The sequence below is a fragment of the Danio rerio genome, chromosome 23 (genome assembly GCF_052040795.2).
Source record: "Danio rerio strain M-AB ecotype USA chromosome 23, GRCz13ab, whole genome shotgun sequence".
Lineage (NCBI taxonomy): Eukaryota > Metazoa > Chordata > Actinopteri > Cypriniformes > Danionidae > Danio > Danio rerio.
Genome location: NC_141043.1, coordinates 47,381,265 through 47,404,923, shown reverse-complemented (window position 1 = coordinate 47,404,923; position 23,659 = coordinate 47,381,265). Strand labels below are relative to the sequence as shown.

The 23,659-nt window shown below is 33.3% G+C and overlaps 2 protein-coding genes across 5 annotated transcripts; both read right to left on the bottom strand.

The window, feature by feature from the left end:
• Positions 1–259: 259 nt before the first annotated feature.
• LOC101884517 (uncharacterized) lies at positions 260–17,103 on the bottom strand. Its single transcript, XM_087307965.1, has 8 exons — positions 17,015–17,103; positions 14,522–14,854; positions 7,591–7,611; positions 5,982–6,061; positions 5,159–5,261; positions 3,873–3,964; positions 2,286–2,481; positions 260–1,723 (listed from the first exon to the last, which is right to left on the bottom strand). The coding sequence occupies exons 1-8, from the start codon at positions 17,046–17,048 to the stop codon at positions 1,659–1,661; spliced, it is 924 nt and encodes a 307-aa protein (XP_087164091.1). The 5' UTR covers positions 17,049–17,103; the 3' UTR covers positions 260–1,658.
• Positions 17,104–19,045: 1,942 nt separating this feature from the next.
• anapc10 (anaphase promoting complex subunit 10) lies at positions 19,046–23,646 on the bottom strand. 4 transcript variants are annotated; one of them, XR_015522992.1, is made up of 5 exons: positions 23,499–23,646; positions 22,965–23,084; positions 21,952–22,042; positions 19,489–20,154; positions 19,046–19,434 (listed from the first exon to the last, which is right to left on the bottom strand). XR_015522992.1 is itself a non-coding variant. In NM_001267696.2 (5 exon segments), coding segments are annotated over 4 exon segments (558 nt in total). In that variant the 5' UTR covers positions 23,080–23,108; positions 23,499–23,646; the 3' UTR covers positions 19,046–19,133.
• Between the last annotated feature and the right edge of the window lie 13 nt (positions 23,647–23,659).

The following is a 23,659-nucleotide window of genomic DNA, read 5'->3' as shown; positions in this document are numbered from 1 at the left end:
TAAATGTTAAGACTGATAAGTGCAGCCCAAAACATGACAATAACTGATCACTTTCAGTACTAGTTATCAACAAAATATGCCTGATTTATTTGGTTTAGTGGCATTGTTTACATTTTGCTCTCCAATATGGCCGACTGATGATGCGTCATGAAAACACTCTATAAATATGGACATACTGGACTTTCTATCAGTTAATGGACTGGCGTTCTATCAGCAAAACAAATACAAGGAAGTTCAACAGGTTACACTGAGTGAATTTAACAAGGTTTAATCTTTATTATATCCACAAATTATATTACACTGGATTGGCATACTAACATTTTAACACAAACATCAACCAATTATTTACTACTATTTTATGTACAGTCTAAAATCTCTGTTAGAAGTACAGTCATGTGATGAAGTTTGGACACACTGTTGAATTTAGTCATTTATTTTGTACCAGGCCATAAAAAAATCTATATGGTCATTCCCTGCTGAAAAATCCAGCTTAAACCAGCCTAGGCTGATTTTAGAGGGGTTTTGGCCACTTCCAGGCTGGTTTCCAGCCATTTCCAGCCTGGTCTTAGCTTGTCAGGCTGGAAAATGACTAGCCAAATCCAGCTAAAACCAGCTTCACCAGCCTGGTTTAAGCTGCATATAGCTGGTTTTGGCTAGACTCCCAGCTTGGCTAGGCTGGTCAAGCAGGTTTTAACTGGTCATCTCCCAGCCTGACCAGCTAAGACCAGGCTGGAAATGGCTGGAAACCAGCCTGGAAGTGGCCAAAACCCCTCTAAAACCAGCCTGGTCGACCAGCTAAAACCAGCCAACCAGCCTAGGCTGGTTTAAGCTGGATTTTTCGGCAGGGTTGGCAGGTCTTAAAATGTATAAGATAAAACCTAAGATAAACATCATGACAATGAATCTCTGCAACCCAGTACAGGGAAACACCCATACACACTCCCATTCATACACATACACTACAGCCAATTTAGTTTATTTAATTCCTCTATGTGTTTGGACTAGGAGGCAGGACTGGAGCACCCTGATGAAACCCACGCCAACATGGGGAGAACATGCCAACATTCACACACACACAGACACTCATACACTACTCATACACTACAACCAATAGCACATGTGTTTGGACTAGGGGAAACTGGAGCACCTGGAAGAAATCCACACCAACACTGAGAGAATGTGCAAACTCCACACAGAAATGCCTACTGACACAGCTGGGACTCGAACTAAAGACCTTATTGTTGTGAGGCAACAGTGCTGACCGCTGAGCCACCATGTCGCCTGTCTTAATACTTATTGAACAAAAATAAGGCCAATACAGAAACAGCAGGGTGACAAACTGAGGATTCAGACCCTGTAGATGCACTTTTGTCAGTAATGATTGAAGTCCTGATTTTCTGGAAGAGTGAAAGGTGTTTGATTAGCACTGACTTATTTATATTCATCCTATAAAATGTTGTTCAGTTGAGGTTTTATTTCCCCTTTAGATAATAACTGTATGTGCATAGGGTGCCAAAACTTTTTCACATGACTGTAAATGAAACAAATCCCATAGTCAGGAAGACTTCATGTTTTGCAAAAGCCCGAATTGTAAAATTTGGAGCAGATATAGTTTGAATCTGGGTACAAATGCACATTAGCACTGATGCATAAATACATTACACAAAATGAGTCGGCTCGTCTAGGCTGACTTCAGTGAAGATCTCTTCTGCTGTTCCTCGCGCTGCAATACAGAAAATACACCGACATTAATACTGGAAACATGCATTATTACATACAGTTAAAGACTAAATAATTAGCAATCCTGTGAAATTGTTGTTCTTTTTTAAACTCCTAAGTTTTTCTCTGTATTTCCTATTATATTTTACTTCTGGAGAAATTGACTCCCCTTTGGTTATGTTGGTGGCTGTTTTTGCCCCATTGACCTCCATTATAATCACATTTTTTTGCAAAGGCTTGACAGCATATAATCATGCATTCTTGATTGTTGCATGATTTGATTGTTGATTGTTGCATGGCTTTGCAATCAAGAATGCATGATTATAAACTGTCATGCCTTTGCATTAAAAAAATATAACGGAAGTCAATGGGGCAAAAACAGCCACCAACATAACCAAAGATTATACCCAGATTGTATTGTTGAATTTTTTTGTTAAAAAAAAAATCAAAGCATTTTCCCCAAATATGTGTCAAAATAAGGTTTATTTAATTAAATTAAAACTCAAAATCCCCCAGAGTGGATGAAAACCTCCCCAACAGCACACAAGGGTTAATTATAGACTGACCAGCATTGTTGTTTTCATTCTGCTCTGCGTTGTCAGCTTCAGATGCGGCTGGATTACTAAAGTCTGATTCTCCTCCAATCAGATCCAGGTCCAGGTTAAACTCCACTTTCTTCAAAGGCGGAGTCGAGCTGACTGAGCTCGAGCAGAAACTGTTTTCCTCTGGAACATTCGAGTCTCCTTTAGAGTCATATAAAAATCATTAATCATATATGATCATTAAAATGGAAAACTATTATTAAACATATTTATTAACTAATGGATAAAGATCAGAATCTGTATGGTTTTTATGCATATATACAGTTGAAGTCAGAATTATTCGCCCCCTGTTTATTTTTTTCCCCAATTTCTGTTTAAAGCAGAGCAGATTTCCTCAACACATTTCTAATCATAATAGTTTTCATAACTCATTTCTAGTAACTGATTTATTTTGTTTATATCAGTAAATAATATTTGACTAGATATTCTTCAAGACACTTCTATACAGCTTAAAGTGACATAATTAGGTTAACTAGGCAGGTTAGGGTAATTAGGCAAGTTATTGTATTACGATAGTTTGTTCTGTAGACTATCAAGAGAAAAAAACTTAAAGGGGCTAATAATATCTATAATAATATTATTCTAGTCACTAATATTATATAATATTATTAATATCAATAATATTATTCTAGTCAAAATAAAACAAATGAGACTTTCTCCAGAAGAAAAACTATTATCAGACATACTGTGAAAATTTCTTTGCCCTGTTAAACATCATTTAGGAAATGTTTGAAAAAAATGTAAAATAAATATTATGATGTCATATTATTAATCACTATATATTTTTTGCCAATTCACTGTTTTTCTATTTAGATGTTATTCTCAAAGTAGATGTTACTGTCTTCAAGTTAAGTGTCTTGTTAAGCGTCTTATGCAAAATTTTAAAAGGTAGTCCAGGTTTGCTAAATAATGTGTAATAAAGATGGTTTAAAAAGACTTTTGAGATCACGAAGCGTGAATATTTGATCAAAACTTCAAATGTTAATTGATAAATGAAAATGATACAAGTATTTCACATTTTTACAGTATTTACAGTAGTTTGTTCTGCTCTCTAAACATTTATTAGATCAAAAATACAGTAAAAACTGTAAAACTGTGAACAAATATTATTATTTACCATAAATGTCAATAAAAATTATAAATAATAATATCATTTAAAATCCTTATTGAATGTCATTCATTTGTTTTCTTTTCGGTTTAGTGCCTTTATTAATCTGGGGTCGCCACAGCGGAATGAACCGCCAACTTATCTAGCACATGCTTTACGCAGCGGATGCCCTTCCAGCTGCAACCCATCACTGGGAAAATTGAATGTAATTTGAAATGTAATTTATTTCTGTGTTTAAAGCTTTATTTTCAGCATCTTAAAAATATTTCAGATCCCAAACTATTTGACCAGCAGTAGTGTACATACAAACACGTGTAGTAATGTTGAAGTATATCTGCAGAATAAATGCAATGACACTCTTGTAATGAAAAATGCTGCTGCATATATCAGATTTATGTTCTTCAGTGGCAGCATGGTGGCTCAGTGGCAGCACTGTTGCCTCACAGCAAGAAGGTCGCTGGTTCGAGTTTCGGCTGGGCCATCGTCTTTTCCTCAGACTTTTCCTCCTGAATATAGTCCAAACACACCGGCAGATCTGAGCAGAAAAACATGTGTATAAATGAACAGACCTCACAGGCTGGTTTTTAATTCTTGCCTTTGGATTAAAGGAGTCCTATTATGCCCCTATTTACAAGTTGTAAAATAAGTTTCTGTGTGTGTGTGTGTGTGTGTGTGTGTGTGTGTGAAGTTTCACACAATAATGTTTTATAACTCTCTGAAACTGATCCTTTCAGGCTTTGATCGTAATTGTGGAATTTAGTGACTGTTGCTTTAAATTAAATGTGCTTGTGCTCTTTTTTTCAGAAGAAGGCGGAGCTTTGAATGGCTGTGTGTCAGCATAGTGGCAGATTTAAAACAACACTAACGTTATCTGTGTGAAAAACTGAAAATATGTGCAGAAGTGTCTCAGAAAAAGACAGTCTATGGAGACTCCTGTCGCTGTTCATGTGTATATCCTAAAGCTCTACATTTATAATCCTCTCAGTCGCTGACATCATCTTCAGCAGCTCAAAACTCTAATGGCAGACGACGGCTGCTTCTCACTCAGGGCTGTTTATGTTGATGAAGGAGATATCATCACTAATTATCACTTTTAAAATGGGTTAAACACAGCAGGGTGGCAACAGTGTGTGAATATATCCAGCTTCTATTCGTAAAAATGTATTATATTTATTTTCTATAACCACACTTCATAAAAACAGAAACTCTTTGATTGACATTCTCCCTTTGTACGTGTCATCAGAGGGGGAAAGCCCCGCCCACTAATGATCTTTTCTCCTTCTTTAGTCTAGAAGATTCGTTTTGTTTTTGTATCTGCCACTATGCTGACACAAAGGCAGTTTGTAGCTCCGCCCTCTTTTAAAAAGAGCACAATCTCATTTGAATTTAAAGCGACAGTCACCAAAATACCACAAGTAGTGTCAAAGCCTAAAAGGGTCAGTTTCAGAGAGTTATGAAACATTATTTGTGTGGTATTTTGAGCTGAAACTCTTCACATAAACACTCTAGAGACATCAGAGACTTGTTTTAGCTCTTGTAAAAGGGGGCATAATAGGTCCCCTTTAAAATATATAAAAGAAATAGTTGTTTTCATGTGGTCAAACTATTTTAATTGACTGAATTTTCAGAAAATGGTGTTTATTGTGATATATAGGCTCCCAATATCAGGATATAAAACAATTAAAATGTTGATCGCCCAGCCTTATTTTTGTCTGTGAGTTGTTCTTACCTTTGTTGGTTTGTTCGTAGCTTATGCCCTGTTGTTCGCTCCTCAGCGGCGTGTCATAATCATTGGCAGGTCCGTCGACTCGAGTCAGATCAAATGAGTAACTCTATCATCACAACAGGCAAAAAACAAAGATTTATATTTAATATCGTGTAAGAATATGGTAGATCATTTTAGTCTGTCTGTGTTTTTAAGACATATAAAGCACACAGATTTATATAATGACATGGGTATGACAAAAAGAAGGTGACTTAGGAAGTCAAAAAGTCCAAATTTTACAATAAAAAGTTGCAATAACCTTTTTTTTATTATCATTTATCACTGGCAGCTACAGAAACGCCCATTTCAGAGTGTTAACGTTTATGTAAAAGGAAGTTGCTGTGACTTATTTCAGATTGTTGATGTACTTCCTTCTGAAACTGAATATTGAGTAGTGGATGGGGATTATTTTCTGCATCTTTCCCTCATAGCAAACTAACAATAAGAGGGGCGTGGCTTAGAATATTGTGTCTGAAGCGTTAAACTGACATCATCAGACAAGGAGCCAATCCGAACACAGAAGCAGATGAGCAAACTGGAGATTGAAGATCAACAACCATTTTTTTAGTGGATTATCTGATTAATTGTTCAAACTAAACAAGCAAAATAAACATTGTAAGTTTTTTTCACACAGACTTTAAGATGATAAATAATAAGATGACTTAAGATCACTTTAAGTTGATCCCACACTCACTTCTAGTCATCATTTTAAATGGAAAAACTTCTTAAGGCAGCTCACTATGATTTTGGTAAGAAACGCAGTAAACATAATTAAATTAGACTTTACCCTTCCTTTCTTTCTCAGAAAATACAACACGCCAAGTAGAAGGCCAATCAGGATCAGGATGAAGATCAAAATGATGATACCTGTCAAAAACACAAGATCTGTTGTCGTATTTTCAGTTACACTGCAAATATTATTAGGGATGTAACGATGACTCACGTGCCGTTTGAAAGTTGATTTTAACAGGTTTAATTTGATTCAAACAGGTTTGATTCAGTTCAAATAGGTTTGATTCAAATTGGTTCATCTGGCAGGTTCAATTTCATTGAAAAAGGTTCAATTAGATCTGAACAGGTTTAATTTAAATTGGTTCAATTCAAATCTGTCAGGTTTGATTCAATTCAAAAAGTGTTGACTAAAATAGGTTTAATTAAAATCCGTCAGTTTCGATTTGATTTAAACAACTTCGATTCAAATAGACTCATCTGGCAGGTTCAATTTGATTAAAATAGGTTTGATTTAAATCAGTTCAATTAAAATTTGGCAGGTTTGGTTTGATTCAAACAGTTTTGATTCCAGTCAAATCGGCTCAATTCAAATCTGGCAGGTTTGATTTGATTCAAACTGGTCCAATTTGATTCAAATAGGTTCAATTCAAATCGGTTAAATTCTGATTTGATTTAAATATATTAGATTAAAATCGGTTAAGTTCAAATCTGGCAGGTTTGATTTGATTCAAACAGGTTTGATTCAATTCAAATAGGTTTGATTTAAATCAGTTCAATTGAAATCTGTCAGGTTCGATTCGATTCAAACAGCTTTGGTTCAATTCAAATATAGGTTCATCTGGCAGGTTTAATTTAACTAAAACATGTTTGATTCAATTCAAATAGGTTTGCTTCAAATCAGTTCAATTAAAATCTGTAAGGTTGGGTTTGATTCAAACAGTTTTGATTTAATTCAAATAGGTTTGATTCAAAGTGGCTCGATTCAAATCTGGCAGGTTCAATTAGATTTAAACTGATTTGATTCAAATACTTCTATTTAAATTGGTTCAATTAAAAAAATCTGGCGGTTCGAATTGATTCAAACAGGTTCGATTTGTTTTAAATAGGTTCAATTGAAATTGGTTGAATTCAGATTTGATTTAAATAGGTTTGATTCAAATTGGTTCTGTTCAAATATGACAGGCTCGATTTGATTCAAACAAGTTCAATTCAATTCAAATAAGTTTGATTAGATTCAAACAGGTTTGATTCAAATCAGTTCAATTCAATTCTGGCATGTTTCCTTCATGTGTTTTATAACTAGAGTTTCACTAAAGTCAGACGGCTCTGTTTTAGCTTCAGATTTGGAAACTATAGTTTAGTTTAAAAGTTCAGCAATACAGCCTAATAAAAGGACACAATTCCATTTGCTGTAACTGTACGTCTTCTCATTTGGTAAAAAAAAAACAATTGTGAGAAAAATTAATCGTAAATCAAAATCATGAATCGTTACATCCCTAGTGAATATTAATCATTTAAGCACACAAGAATGTGATCTTGATATGAAAAACAAAGTGTGTACAGCAAGTGTGAGTCATTTGTGTCAGAGTTAAACAGCAGGACAGGAAGAAAGGTTTTTTTTATATATATAGATCTTCTGCAAAGCAGACGAGAGTCATGCTCACCTACTACAAGATTTCCAGAGCCTGAAACACAACAACAATCACGTTAGAGAGAATTCACATTCACTGACATATACATATGACTACTTCATCTGAGCATGCAAATATCACAGCATTGTTTACAGTGTTGGGTTTAAGGAGTTACTAGTGTTCAGACTACATATTTAAAACAAGCTGAAACAACACAACTCTTGAGTTTGTTTTTAGGGACAACTTAATTGTTTTATGTTCAGAAAAACAATGAACTTAATTGATTTGAGTTGGGACAACATGAATGAATTGTATGCAACCCTGCATTTATTACAGTATAATTCCTGCAATTAAATAACTGAAAAAGTAAAGTAAGAGATTACTGTTAATCTGTAGGTAACTTCGTTATTTATTTATCATGTATTTGACTTAAATACTCTTAAATACTGTAAATAAATGCAACAGTTCTGCATAAATCAATTCAGAGATTTTTGTTATACATATTTTGCGACTGAATACATTTAAGAAACAATGAATTGATTCAGAAAGATGTTCATGACAAGAAATTAGCAGAATAAATAACATTTTTCTGCTAAAGACAAAATATGGTATAAATTCAGAGATACAGAGTTCATCTAACTAACCATTTCAGTAAACTAAAGTGAAATTAAGTTAGAACTTATTAGCTTCAGCTTTAAAAACTTCACTTTAGTTAGCTGAAAAACTCAGAATAATCCACACAAACAATGAACTTCACAGTGTGGTAATTAAAATATATATTAAAAATACTACTTTGATGATGTAATAAATACTGAATTGCCTTTTTGAAATCACCCAACACTGGTTATGTGACAGAGACTGCAATTAGGGCTGCACAATATATCGTTTCACATTGAAATGTGATCATTCGCAATCATGTGTATACGCAATGTTGAATCTGGATTATAACTGATCGTTTTGCAAGTGTTCTGTGACTGTGTGAGGGTGTTAAAAGCATCCAGGCTTAAGAAATTGTACCGTTTTTATCTTTGACAAATGAATAATGATGAATTAACTGTAAAAATGGCCGTGATTTCAACAGTAAAAAAACTGTACAAATGCTACAGTACAAATCCGTAACCTGGTTAACGGTTTGTTTCCTTAATATATACGGCGAATAACCATAAATTGACTTTCCCAGAACTCCCTGCATGGCACATCACTTTTTATGCTTTTTGTTGACATTAATATGGATCTTTTTAGTTGTTTCCCCATCAGTAATGTACAGTAGAGATTTAAATTACATCTAATGTTGATAAACAATGTTTATTTCATGAATTTAATTTTAAGCGTGTTACCATACTGGTGTTTAGTAGCTGTGTAAAGGACACTGAGCACCTTCTATAAGCTGATATTCTTTTCTGCTTGTGGGAAGAGTTGATTGTGATGAGCATTGGCTCATTTTATAACTTCCTCATCACCACCTTCATGTGGGTGTGCTAACGTGTCTAACTGTGAAACAAAAGATGTGTTGATGTTGATCATTCAAAATACAGACATATTACCTCTATAAATTAATAAAATACGGTAATTTACCGTAAAAATGAAAAATTACTTTTACGGTTTGTACCGTGTGTTTAACGGTAAAGTACTGCCAACCACAGCTGCCGGTTTTTTACCGTAAGTTTTATGGATTTATTTTTTTATTTTTTATGGATTTATTTTTTTAGTGCGTTGAATTGTTTATAAAATGAAGACTATGAAGTATTATTTTCACATTTGATTATTCAATTACTGTATATCTGGACACAGTTCGACTCCTCTGAAAACAATAAAGTGCTGATTATTTAATTAGTATATATTTCTTTATTGAATTAATCTATGATTGTGGATTGTTTCTTATATTTTATGCATCATTTCACTCAGTCTAAAATTTTAAATTCTTTCCAAATATTTATTCAACACATCGAGTGAAGTTGAAGTCATATCGCAATATATATCGCAAAATAAAAAATATCGCAATGTTAGATTTTTCCAATATCGTGCAATATAAAAGCCAGAAACAGGTTTGATTCAGTTCAAATAGGTTTGATTTAAATTGGTTCATCTGGCAGGTTCAATTTCATTGAAAAAGGTTCAATTAGATCTGAACAGGTTTAATTTAAATTGGTTCAATTCAAATCTGTCAGGTTTGATTCAATTCAAAAAGTGTTGATTAAAATAGGTTTAATTAAAATCCGTCAGTTTCGATTTGATTTAAACAACTTCGATTCAAATAGACTCATCTGGCAGGTTCAATTTGATTAAAACAGGTTTGATTCAAATCAGTTCAATTAAAATTTGGCAGGTTTGGTTTGATTCAAACAGTTTTGATTCCAGTCAAATCGGCTCAATTCAAATCTGGCAGGTTTGATTTGATTCAAACTGGTCCAATTTGATTCAAATAGGTTCAATTCAAATCGGTTAAATTCTGATTTGATTTAAATATATTAGATTAAAATCGGTTAAGTTCAAATCTGGCAGGTTTGATTTGATTCAAACAGGTTTGATTCAATTCAAATAGGTTTGATTTAAATTAGTTCAATTGAAATCTGTCAGGTTCGATTCGATTCAAACAGCTTTGGTTCAATTCAAATATAGGTTCATCTGGCAGGTTTAATTTAACTAAAACATGTTTGATTCAATTCAAATAGGTTTGCTTCAAATCAGTTCAATTAAAATCTGTCAGGTTGGGTTTGATTCAAACAGTTTTGATTCAATTCAAATAGGTTTGATTCAAAGTGGCTCGATTCAAATCTGGCAGGTTCAATTTGATTTAAACTAATTTGATTCAAATACTTCTATTTAAATTGGTTCAATTAAAAAAATTTGGCGGTTCGAATTGATTCAAACAGGTTCGATTTGTTTACTGTGTTTTTAACGGTAAAGTACTGGGAACCACAGCTGCCGTTTTTTTACCGTAAGTTTTATGGAATTATTTTTTACAGTGTGTTGAATTGTTTATAAAATGAAGACTATGAAGTATTATTTTCACATTTGATTATTCAATTATTGTATATCTGGACACAGTTCGACTCCTCTGAAAACAATAAAGTGCTGATTATTTAATTAGTATATATTTCTTTATTGAATTAATCTATGATTGTGGATTGTTTCTTATATTTTATGCATCATTTCACTCGGTCTAAAATTATAAATTCTTTCCAAATATTTATTCAACACATCGAGTGAAGTTGAAGTCATATCGCAATATATATCGCAAAATAAAAAATATCGCAATGTTAGATTTTTCCAATATTGTGCAGCCCTCACTGCAAAGACCGCTCGTCTAAATAAAGTGCATTGAATAAGCGTGCAGAGAGTGATTTTACCGCTGTGGTAGGTTTGCATTCAGAGAGCACAAACATGCTGCAGTCGCACCCACACACACACACACACACACACACACACACACACATATATATGATAACCGCTCAGATCTAAGAGCAGCTCTGAAACCCTTCACACACTCTACACTCTCAGTTGTTTTCTCAGAAACGTCTTTGTTGTAAAGCTACTTTCACAGAGAGATGTTCATTTTGCAGCTGAACAGACTTTCTTAACCCTTGTGCATTGTTCAGATTGACTCCCCTTTGGTTACGTTGGTGCTGTTTTTGCCCCATTGACTTCCATTATAATCACATTTATTCATAGCAAAGCCATGACAGCATATAATCATGCGTATATGTCAACTGTTGATCATCAGTTGTCAGCATTAACCCTTTACATAGGCCTGTGCTAAAATGTTTCTGGCTTTTATATGGAGTTCAGTGGAGTAAAACAGCAGATTACAGTGTGTGTGTGTGCAGAAATACACTTACTGTGTTCTGAGAGCTGAGGGTTGCGTTTTGATTTCCTCAAACATATCAAGGTAAGTGTGCAAAGGTCTCTCACACATTATAACTCAATATAAAAGCCAGAAACTAAGCTTTTTTTGCACTGGAACTGATGATCAACAGTAAAATGACAGATTTTATCTCTTCCCAAAAGGGAAAACCAGTTACAAACAATAATGCATGATTATTTGCTGTCATAGCTTTGCAATCGATAAATGCCATTATAACAGAAGTCAATAAGGCAAAAACAGCACCAACATAACCAAAGATTGTGCCCAGAGTGTATTGTTTTTATTATTGTAGTAGTTTTCAAAGCTTTTTCCCAAAATATGTGTCAAAATAAGATTTGTGACCAAAAATAATCCAATTTCCTGAAACACAGAGACAGTTATGGCCCTATTGAGACTCAAAACCACCCCAGAGAGGATAAAAACAACCCAACAGCACTCAAGGGTTAATTTAAAAAATAGTATATTAAATAAATTGAGGCAAAGCAGTGGCGCAGTAGGTAGTGCTGTCGCCTCACAGCAAGTAGATCGCTGGTTCAAGCCTCGGCTCAGCTGGTGTTTCTGTGTGGACTTCGCATGTTCTCCCTGCGTTTACGTGGGTTTCCTCCGAGTGCTCCGGTTTCCCCCACAGTCCAAAGACATGTGGTACAGGTGAATTGGGCATGCTAAATTGTCCATAGTGTATGAGTGTGTGTGTGTGAATGTGTGTGTTTCCCAGAGATGGGTTGCGGCTGGAAGGGCATCCGCTGCATAAAAACTTGCTGGATAAGTTGGCGGTTCATTCCGCTGTGGCGACCCCTGATTAATAAAGGGACCAAGCCGACAAGAAAATGAATGAATATTAAATAAACGAAGACAAATACACCATTATTATGTACATCACTGATTAAACTATTAAAATAATTATTTAATCTTTCATGTTCACAACACAGGTAAATTGGGTGGGCTATATTGTCCGTAATGTATGAGTGTGAATGTGTGTGTGGATATTTCCCAGAGATGGGTTGCAGCTGGAAAGGCATCCGCTGCGTAAAACATGTGCTGCATAAGTTGGTGGTTCATTCCGCTGTGGCGACCCCGGATTTATAAAGGGACTAAGCTGATAAGAAAATGAATGAATGTTCACAGCATGGCTGCATTTATTTGGTCACAAAATACAGTAAAAACAGTAATATTGTGAAATAGTATTACAATTTAAAGTACATATTCTCCTTTTAACATTCTCCTTCAGCTTAGTCACTTATTTAAAAGGGGTCACCTCAGTGGAATGAACCACCAACTATTCCAGCATATGTTTTACGCAGCGAATGCCCTTCCAGCTGCAACCCAGTACTGGGAAACACCCATATACACTCATTCACACGTACACACACACTCATACACTAGGGCCAACTTAGTTCATCAATTCCCCTAGCACCCGGAGGAAACCCATGCCAACACGGGGAGAACATGCAAACTCCACACAGAAATGCCAACTGACCCAGCCGAGACTCAAACCAGCGAGCTTCTTACTGTGAGGAGACAATGCTAACCACTGAGCCATTGTGCCGCATTAAAAGTCATATATGCTACCTTTTTAATATTTTGTTAAATGTAATTTACTTTTACTGAATTTTTAGTATCACTACTCCAGTCTTGCAAGTCTTAACTTGCAAAATATTATGTTCTGTCATCATGGCTAAGATTTAATTTTATATATATATATATATATATATATATATATATATATATATATATATATATATATATATATATATATATATATATATATATATATATATATATATAAATAAATATAAATATATATATATATATATATATATATATATATATATATATATATATATATATATATATATATATATTTATATATAATTATGTGTGTATATATATATATATATATATATATATATATATATATATATATATATATATATATATATATATACATATATACAGTCAACAGTCAACTTTATCAAGTGAAATGAGTGTAGTTAACTCAAAATTTACTGAAAGTCAATTCTACTCATTTGAAAAGTTTTGAACTCAGTGTTAAAGGTGATAAGTTAATTAAATACCTCATTACTTCAACTTAAAGTTCACAGAACTCATATAAATTTGTTTTAAACTCAAATGGTTTGTAGCAATCAGTTTCCTCATATGGTTTGAGTTGCCTTAACTTATTGTGTTTTACAGCTGGTTTGAGTTCTCTTTATTATTGGGTTTTTACTCATATTGAAGCAAGAATTGCTTCATTTACTCAACTGGATCAAGTTCACAGCACTCATTAGGATAAGTTTTTGAACTTAAAAGGTTTGTTGCAATCACTTTCCTCAAATGGTTTGAGTTACCTTAACTTTGGGTTTTATAGTGTAGAAATGTTCCCAAAATAACAGAACTATTATAAATAAGCAATCCAAACTTCAAACTAATAGAAAATGTCAATAAAAGTCAATTTGTTTTAAACTTTTCAATGTCAAAAGTTGTTGGAGGAGAGATCCAAGTCAAAACATACATTGCAAAATACAACCGTGCTGAGAAAAAGTAACCTAAAGTGGTTGGCTGGTTTTAGCTGGTCGACCAGCCTGGTGTTAGAGGGGTTTTGGCCATTTCCAGCCTGGTCTTAGCTGGTCAAGCTGGGAGATGACCAGCTAAAACCATCTGGACCAGCCTGGTTTAAGATGGACATAGCTTGTTTTGGCTGGTCAAGCTTTTTTAAACTGGTCATTTCCCAGCCTGACCAGCTAAGTTATTGCACTGCTGGTTAGACCTAAACTGCATTTCGTTGCATTGTACTTGTACATGTGTAATGACAATAAAGTTGAATCTAATCTAATCTAATCTAATCTAATCTAATCTAATCTAATCTAATCTAATCTAATCTAATCTAATCTAAGTCCAGGCTTAAAATGGCTGAAAATAGCCTGGAAATGGCCAAAAGTTCTTTAAAACCAGGCTGGTTGACTAGCTAAAACCAGCCAACCTAGTTCAAGATGTTTTTCTAGCAGGGATATTTTATGGATATTTGTTTACAGTGTACTAAACAAATCACTAGACCTCTAAATCCTTTAAAGCTTTAAATCTCATGATGTTTCTTCCAACCTTTTTTTGGAGATGAATTTTTTGGAGCAGCGATGTGGGTGGTGCTCAGTGGACGAGATGTCGACGAAATCGATTCAGTGGTGTGTTCAGATTCTTCAGTTGAATCAGTTAGATCTGTGTCGTCAAAGTCTTCGGATGTTAAAGACCCATTTAAACCACTCGACTCAAGGTCATCAGTAGTTTGGACATTTGTTTGGTTGATTAGATTTGTTGAATCTGCTGTTGTGATGTTTATAGTGGAAATGTTCATTGTTTCAGTAAAGCTCCTCTCAGAAGGAGGCCGCGATGGCGATAGTGTGGAGAACAGCCCATAATCACACAACAGAAGAAGAGCTGAAACAGAATCAAAGAGGGCAAAAGATCAACACAATAATAATGTTTTCTAAAACACTTTAAGCTGCTTAAAAGCCGAATATTGTGTGTTTTATTCATTCTTTAGTTTGTAGAGGTGTTGGCAAAACATTAACACACATATCAAGTGTACCACAACTGTAAAACTATAATAACAATTAAATAATAAATGAACATAACCAAAGTACCACTACAATGAGAGCATATAAAGCAAAATAACAAGTGATTAGTAATACAATAAATAAATTATATAATTACAAAAATATACATAAATCATAATATAATAAATAATTATATGCAATATTATATATAAAGGTATTATTTAAAAATAATTATCTGAATTTACAATTTATCTGTTTGAGTAAAACAGTCTTTTTCTATAAACTACTACCGACATTTCTTCAGAATGTTAAATAAAATGTAGCCCTTCAGAGCATAATATTATGTTTTTATTGCATTTAACACACACACACACACACACACACACACACACACACACACACACACACACACAATCTAATATTCATTATAAAACAAAATACCAATTTTTGTAATAAAAACCAAATATTAGTAATATTTATATATTTACACAAAAATAAAAAAGATGTTGAGCTATATTAACCCAATGTTGAGTCAAATATAGACTAACTCAATGTTGGGTTAATTTTTTTTAATAAATATACATGACAATTTTTGACACAATGGTTGTGTTTGTTAATTTTGACCCAGCATTGGGTTACGACAAACCAGCATTTTTTGTAGTACATTCACAAAATCTTCTCTCTCTTTTTTTCCAAAGCTTCTCCAGGAAGATCTTTTAGTAATTTTCAATAAAGTAATAAATAAACTAAATATTTAAAAAAAAAAAACGATTGTTATTTTGACCAACTCACCTTTTCTAACTAAAATGGGAACATTTATAGAATAAAAAAATATATATATTTAATGCAAACATGTACACTTTAAACAACATGCAAACACAAGTACACTTTAAAAACATGCTGGGTCATTTGAACTCAACATTGTGTCAAATATCGACAAAATGTTTTTACATTAAATTAAATGACACTTGATGACAAATTTAAAATTTAAATGTAAACTTTTGGGTGTGTTAATATTTGACCAAGCATTGGGTCACAACAACTTGGCATTTTTAAGAATATGATAAATCCAGTACATCCAGAAATATTGGTCTCTTATTTTTTTTCTAAAGCTTCCACATGAAAATACTTTATATATATATATATATATATATATATATATATATATATATATATATATATATATATATATATATATATATATATATATATATATATATATATATATATATACTTATATATATATATATATATTTTTTTTTGGAAAGTTCAGTCAATAAGTGCACATTTTCACTTTAAATTATTCAACACAGATATAAACATTAAAACTAAATATATAGATAAGAATAAATAGTTAAATAGTTATAAATCAATGTGTTTTTTATTTTTTATTTCACAATAATTATAGTTTCAGAGAAGCTTTACAAAAGGTGCACATTTATTATTATTACTAATATGATTATTAGTGACCATAACTTTATATTGAAGTTACATATATTTATTTAACTTTAATATAAACTAGGTATTATATATTAGATTTACTAGGAAAAACCATGTATATCCATATTATCCATATATACACTTCTTTAAACGTGTGCGCATGGACATCATCTATATACTATATAACTGCGGGTTAACTATGTTCATATTTAAAAACTTTAAATGTTAAAAGCTTTTAATTACTTGTTAATTAGTTAAAGTTATTAGTAATAGTTATAGTAACTAATAATCTTAAATTGTCTGTTGTTGATTGTAATGCAGTAATGTGCACCTTTTATAAAGCTGCTTTGAAACAATAATATAGTAAAAAGATGTATAAAAATAAACACAAATTGAATTAAATAACTAATTAACTAACTAACAGCTTTTAACAGTTAAGGTTATTATATATAAACATTAAACCTGCAGTTATAAAGTATATAGGTGATGTCCATGTGTACATGTTCAACGAAGTGCCAAGAAAATACTTGGGTATCTATAAAACATCTCCTTAACTTCACCTGGCCTTCCTTAAAAACTATATATAATAAAAAAGACTCACCAAAAGTGTGTAAAAGTAGAGTGTGTGTGCGCATCTTTCCTTCTGCTCGTGTCAGGGCGACAGTAACAGTCCAGCTCCACCTAAAGAGTGTTTTTCTGTTCTCTGACACTTCTTCATCATACAAAACCACAGCGAGCTAGAGGCCTAAACAGGATGCAGAACAGAGACACATGCAAACATGCACCTTTCCTAACCGCTCAGAGGAAGTATAAGAAAGATTGAGCGCTAAATACAAGCTGTGACATCAGATGGTGATTTTTAAAATCACAAACACTTTGGTGCATTGTTAATAACTGGAAAAGCTGATAACTGATGCTTCTTTAAATTGGGGTTATTAGGGGTTGCATTGAAGAGTGTGCAGGTTTATTGTGCATTTAAATATAGTGCAAAGCAAATTTAGTTGTATGAGCAGATTTAAACTCTAATATTAATGTAATACATTTATTATATATTAACTGTTTTAACTGAAATGAGTGAAATGCATGTTTGAATTTTAAAAAATGGCTACGATAGTGTCTTTTTATCAGTCACAATCTTTTTTCTTTGACTGAATAGCATCTCCTGGTGGATAAGTCTGAGCAAAGATTGCAATTACATACAGTATAAAATGCAATCAGTTCCTTTAATTAAAAAGTGAGTAAACCTGTTGCTTTAAAAGCAGTTAGTTGACTTTACTTTAATAAAGTGAGTAAACCTGTTGCTTTAAAAGTGATTAGTTGACTTAAATAAAATGAGTAAACATGTTGCTTTAAAAGCGATTAGTTGACTTAAAGTGAGTAAATCTGTTGCTTTATAAGTGATTAGTTGACTTTACTTTAATAAAGTGAGTAAACCTGTTGCTTTTAAAGCGGTTAGTTGATTTTACTTTAATAAAGTGAGTAAACCTGTTGCTTTAAAAGCGATTAGTTGACTTTACTTTAATTAAGTGAGTAAACCTGTTGCTTTAAAAGCGATTAGTCGACTTTACTTTAATAGAGTGAGTAAACCTGTTGCTTTAAAAGCGATTAGTCGACTTTACTTTAATAAAGTGAGTAAACCTGTTGCTTTAAAAGCGATTAGTTGACTTAGTGAGTAAACCTGTTGCTTTTAAAGCGATTAGTTGACTTTACTTTAATAAAGTGAGTAAACCTGTTGCTTTAAAAGCGATTAGTTGACTTTACTTTAATAAAGTGAGTAAACCTGTTGCTTTTAAAGCGGTTAGTTGATTTTACTTTAATAAAGTGAGTAAACCTGTTGCTTTAAAAGTGATTAGTTGACTTTACTTTAATAAAGTGAGTAAACCTGTTGCTTTTAAAGCGATTAGTCGACTTTACTTTAATAAAGTGAGTAAACCTGTTGCTTTAAAAGCGATTAGTTGACTTTACTTTAATAAAGTGAGTAAACCTGTTGCTTTTAAAGCAGTTAGTTGACTTTACTTTAATTAAGTGAGTAAACCTGTTGCTTTAAAAGCGATTAGTTGACTTAGTGAGTAAACCTGTTGCTTTTAAAGCAGTTAGTTGACTTTACTTTAATAAAGTGAGTAAACCTGTTGCTTTTAAAGCGATTAGTTGACTTTACTTTAATAAAGCGAGTAAACCTGTTGCTTTAAAAGCGATTAGTTGACTTAACGTGAGTAAATCTGTTGCTTTTAAAGCGGTTAGTTGACTTTACTTTAATAAAGTGAGTAAACCTGTTGCTTTTAAAGCGATTAGTTGACTTTACTTTAATAAAGTGAGTAAACCTGTTGCTTTTAAAGCGATTAGTTGACTTTACTTTAATAAAGTGAGTAAACCTGTTGCTTTTAAAGCGATTAGTTGACTTTAATAAAGTGAGTAACCGGTTGCTTTAAAAGCGATTAGTTGACTTTATTAAAGTGAGTTAATCTGTTGTAATGATAGCGCATGTGTTTGGACTTTGGGGGAAACGGAGCACCCGGAGGAAACTCACACCAACACAGGGAGAACATACAAACTCCACACAGAAATGCCAACTGGCCATGCTGGGACTCAAACCAAACTTCTTGCTGTGAGGCACCATCAAAAGACAGAAAACTTTTTTGTCATTAAAAAAACACATTTATTTCCTGTAGATTTGTGCATGTACTTTTCGAACGATTCTCTTCACAAACAGATTACTGCTGTCATCTGATGGTGCGGTACATCATGAAGTCTACAGTGGTGCATCGTGGGTATTTGCCAATGGAGCTCTCCTCCACAGGCGTGTAGACTTTAATCTGCCGCATGTGTGTGTCCCGTCCGTTCTGATGGTTTGCCAGCACCGCGATCTGGATCATGAAGGTCCTGATGGGATTGTTGACCAGGTCTAGCAGAGGGATGTGGATCCAGCCGCTCGGCTCCACCATCTCTAGCTGCTGCTCCAACACACAACACATCTGATCACTTAAAGCCACAATATGGAAGATTTCTTTTAATAAAGAGGAGCTATTATGCAAAAAATGACTTTTATGAGGGGTTTAAACACAGTTGTGTATCAGCAGTGTGTGAATATATCCATCCTCTAATGGTAAACATTTATTCGTTCTTCTTTAATCAGACTTGATGAAAACAGTTTGCAGAAACACTTTGATTGACAGTCTCCCTTTGTATATGTCATCAGAGGGGGAAAGCCCCGCCCAATAATGCCCATCTCTCCCTCATTAGCATAAACAGCAGCCCTGAGTGAGAAGCAGCCGTCTGTCCATTAACCATTAGAGTGTTTGAGCTGCTGAAGATGATGTCAGCAGCTAAGAGGATTATAAATGTGGAGTTTTAGATGAAGCACAGATGTACACATCATTTCCTCACATAATTCGATGACATGACAATCGATCATTCAGCTCAATTTATAACCACCCTATGAGGATAGAGTAGGTCTTGAGTCTTTGGCATTGTCATTTTAGGGGTCATGGGCTGAAAAGTTAAAACCCCTAAACTACACAATAGTGCCATTGTTGCAGTGTTGATTCAGTTCAGATCAATAACTGGGTAACATTCATTAATTATTTCGGTGTTGCTCAGTCAGTGATCAGTCTCTCTCTTACCCGGATCTCCTGCAGGTTGTGGAAGTTGTTTCCGACGCGCACCGAGATCCTGCTGGGCGTGTAACTTTCATCTGATTTGTAATCAGCATAAATACAAAGCATCTTCACAGTGGTCTTCCTCCTGTCGGACGCAACAGAGACGACACATTCACAGTCAACCAGTTCAAACACAACCTACATCATTTAGCATAATATAAATATCAATGTGCTTAAATAAATAAATAAAATAAATAGAATGTCACTAAATATCACAGGACATGATTGGCTTTAAAGGGATATCTATTGATATTTTTATTATATACCTATACTTTGTTGTAGTTATATGTCATCTTATTTTATTTATTTATTTTCCTCCTATGTTTATTTTTCGTGTTATGAATGTTTTTCTATTTACTTTCTACGTACATTGGTAAAAGTTTAAGTAGGTATTATTACTATTTATTAATGGTGTATTACCTGCCTATTATTAAGATATTAACCCTTTATTAACACATCAAAGTATGATCTTATTTCACATCTCTAACGCTACACAATATCTAAATCCAACTACTATTGTACTTTACTACTAAAAAAAGAAAGAAAGAAAGAAAGAAAGAAAGAAAGAAAGAAAGAAAGAAAGAAAAGAAAGAAAGGAAGAAAGAAAGACAGAAAGGAAGGAAGGAAGGAAAAAAAGAAAGAAAGAAAGAAAGAAAGACAGAAAGGAAGAAAGAAAAAAGAAAGAAAGAAAGAAAGAAAGACAGAAAGAAAGAAACGAAGAGAAGGAAAGAAGAAAGAAAGAAAGAAAGGAAGAAAAAAAGAAAGAAAGAAAGAAAGAAAGAAAGAAAGAAAGACAGAAAGAAAGAATGAATGAAATGAAGAGAAGGAAAGAAGAAAGAAAGAAAGAAAGAAAGAAAGAAAGAAAGAAAGAAAGAAAGAAAGAAAGAAGGGAAGAAAAAAGAAAGAAAGAAAGACAGAAAGAACGAAAGAAAGAACGAAAGAAAGGAAGAAAGAAAGGAAGAAAGAAAGAAAGAAAGGAAGAAAGAAAGACAGAAAGGAAGGAAGAAAGAAGGGAAGAAAAAAGAAAGAAAGAAAGACAGAAAGAACGAAAGAAGAAAGAAAGAAAGAAAGAAAGAAAGAAAGAAAGAAAGAAAGAAAGAAAGAAAGAAAGAAAGAAAGAAAGAAAGAAAGAAAGAAAGAAAGAAGGGAAGAAAAAAGAAAGAAAGAAAGACAGAAAGAACGAAAGAAAGAAAGAGAAAGAAAGAACGAAAGAAAGAAAGGAAGAAAGAAAGGAAGAAAGAAAGGAAGGAAGGAAGGAAGGAAGGAAAGAAAGAAAGACAGGAAGAAAAGAAAGAAAGGAAGAAAGAAAGACAGAAAGGAAGGAAGGAAGGAAAAAAGAAAGAAAGAAAGAAAGAAAGAAAGAAAGAAAGAAAGAAAGAAAGAAAGAAAGAAAGAAAGAAAGAAAGAAAGAGAAAGAAAGAACGAAAGAAAGAAAGAAAGAAAGAAAGAAAGAAAGAAAGAAAGAAAGAAAGAAAGAGAAAGAAAGAACGAAAGAAAGAAAGAAAGGAAGAAAGAAAGGAAGAAAGAAAGACAGAAAGGAAGGAAGGAAGGAAGGAAAGAAAGAAAGACAGGAAGAAAAGAAAGAAAGGAAGAAAGAAAGACAGAAAGGAAGGAAGGAAGGAAAAAAAGAAAGAAAGAAAGAAAGAAAGAAAGAAAGACAGAAAGGAAGAAAGAAAAAAAAAGAAAGAAAGAAAGAAAGAAAGAAAGAAAGACAGAAAGGAAGATCGAGCAACTTTTCATACTACCCTAGCAACAATATTTTAGCAATACTGAACATTGATTGAACAGTGAAAAAAAATAATTAGAAACACATTTTCCAGCCTTTAGCTACTTTCTCAGAAAATTAGTTGGCAACAGTGATTTTGTGTCTCTCCGGCTTTACCTGAACTGAATGTTCACTAGATGAGGCTGAGAGCCGTCAGACTGCCAGTATGTCTCCAGGTTATCATCCCTCAGCTGGTCTACTCCAAACCCTTCACACACAAACACAATGATGCAATCAACAATTCAATTCAATTTGTTCATCGTCATGTGCACAGTAAGGAAACACGTTTCCTTGTACAATTAAATTCTTACTTTGCCGTCCACAGTGAAGTCATAAAAATAATATACACATCATACACGACATATACACAGAAGTGACAGAGGAATAACTATGAAATGTATATATATATATATATATATATATATATATATATATATATATATATATATATATATATATATATATATATATATATATATATATATATAAATATAAATACACACACACACACACAAAGTTGAAGTCAGAATTATTCGCCCTCCTGAATGATTAGCCCCGCTGTTTAATTTTTCCCCCAATTTCTGTTTAACGGAGAGCAGATTTTTTTCAACACATTTCTCATCATAATAGTTTTAATAACTCATTTCTAATAACTGATTTATTTTATCTTTGTCATGATGACAGCACATAATATTAGACTAGATATTTTTCAAGACACTTCTATTCAGCTTAAAGTGACATTTAAAGGCTTAACTAGGTTAATTAGGGTAACTAGGCAGTTTTGGGTAATTAGGCAAGTTATTGTATAATGATGGTTTGTTCTGTAGACAGTCGAAAAAAAAAATCGCTTAAAGGGGCTAATAATATTGACCTTAAAATGGTTTATAAAAAATTAATAACTGCTTTTATTCTAGCTAAAATCAAACAATTAAGACTTTCAACAAAAGGAAAAAATATTATCAGACATACTGTGAAAACTTCCTTGCTGTATTACACATCATTAGGGAAATATTTAAAAAATAAAAAAAAAATAAAATGGGGCTAATAATTCTGACTTCAACTGTGTGTGTATATACACACACACAAACACACACACACACACACACACACACACACACACACACACACACCTGGTTTACAAGAGGACAGTGACCAAACAGCTTGTGACCCGATCTCTCGGACCGTTCCTGTGCGCTCCAGCTGTTTAGGATCTGCTCCTGGAGGTGTTTTAGTGGCGGTTCCCATCGCTTCTGAAGAGGGAAAATTGAAATTCACTGAAAATAATGCGAGGAATCAACACATGTAAAACTGAGAGAAGTTTAAAGGTTTATATATTATATACATCATTCAAACATTCATTTATTCATTTTCTTGTCGGCTTAGTCCCTTTATTAATCCGGGGTCGCCACAGCGGAATGAACCGCCAACTCATCCAGCACGTTTTTACGCAGCAGATGTCCTTCCAGCCGCAATCATTCAAACACAACAAGAAAAACATTGTACAATACATATGACATACATTTTATATGACACATATACATTTAAGAGAAAATTAAAACAAAGGCTAGAATGTTTAATCGTATAAAAGCGCAGGACAGTTTAATCAAATGTCCGTATAACGTTACCTCGATTGTTTACAGCAAAACAAAGCCATATTTACTCACCGACAATCGGAAACACTCCGTCAACTTGCTCTCTTTATGTTTGTTTCCACAGCTAGCGTACTTTTGCAGTAATTTTCTTTTAAAATGGGCATATAAAACCGTAAACACTGCAGTTTGCATTTGCCCGGGACTGGCGCGTTTTGATCACGTCAGAGGTTTCG

Coding starts and splice junctions, on each gene's coding strand:
- LOC101884517 (XM_087307965.1), bottom strand. CDS start 17,048: ATGCGCACACACACTCTACTTTTACACACTTTTG. Junction 14,855..17,014: donor TCTACTTTTACACACTTTTG/GTGAGTCTTTTT, acceptor ATTCTGTTTCAG/CTCTTCTTCTGTTGTGTGAT. Junction 1,724..2,285: donor GAATGAAAACAACAATGCTG/GTCAGTCTATAA, acceptor TCTGTATTGCAG/CGCGAGGAACAGCAGAAGAG.
- anapc10 (XM_087306269.1), bottom strand. CDS start 23,079: ATGGGAACCGCCACTAAAACACCTCCAGGAGCAGATCCTAAACAGCTG. Junction 20,155..21,951: donor CTAGTGAACATTCAGTTCAG/GTAAAGCCGGAG, acceptor TGCGTCCGACAG/GAGGAAGACCACTGTGAAGA. Junction 19,365..20,033: donor ACAACCTGCAGGAGATCCGG/GTAAGAGAGAGA, acceptor GTGTTGGAGCAG/CAGCTAGAGATGGTGGAGCC.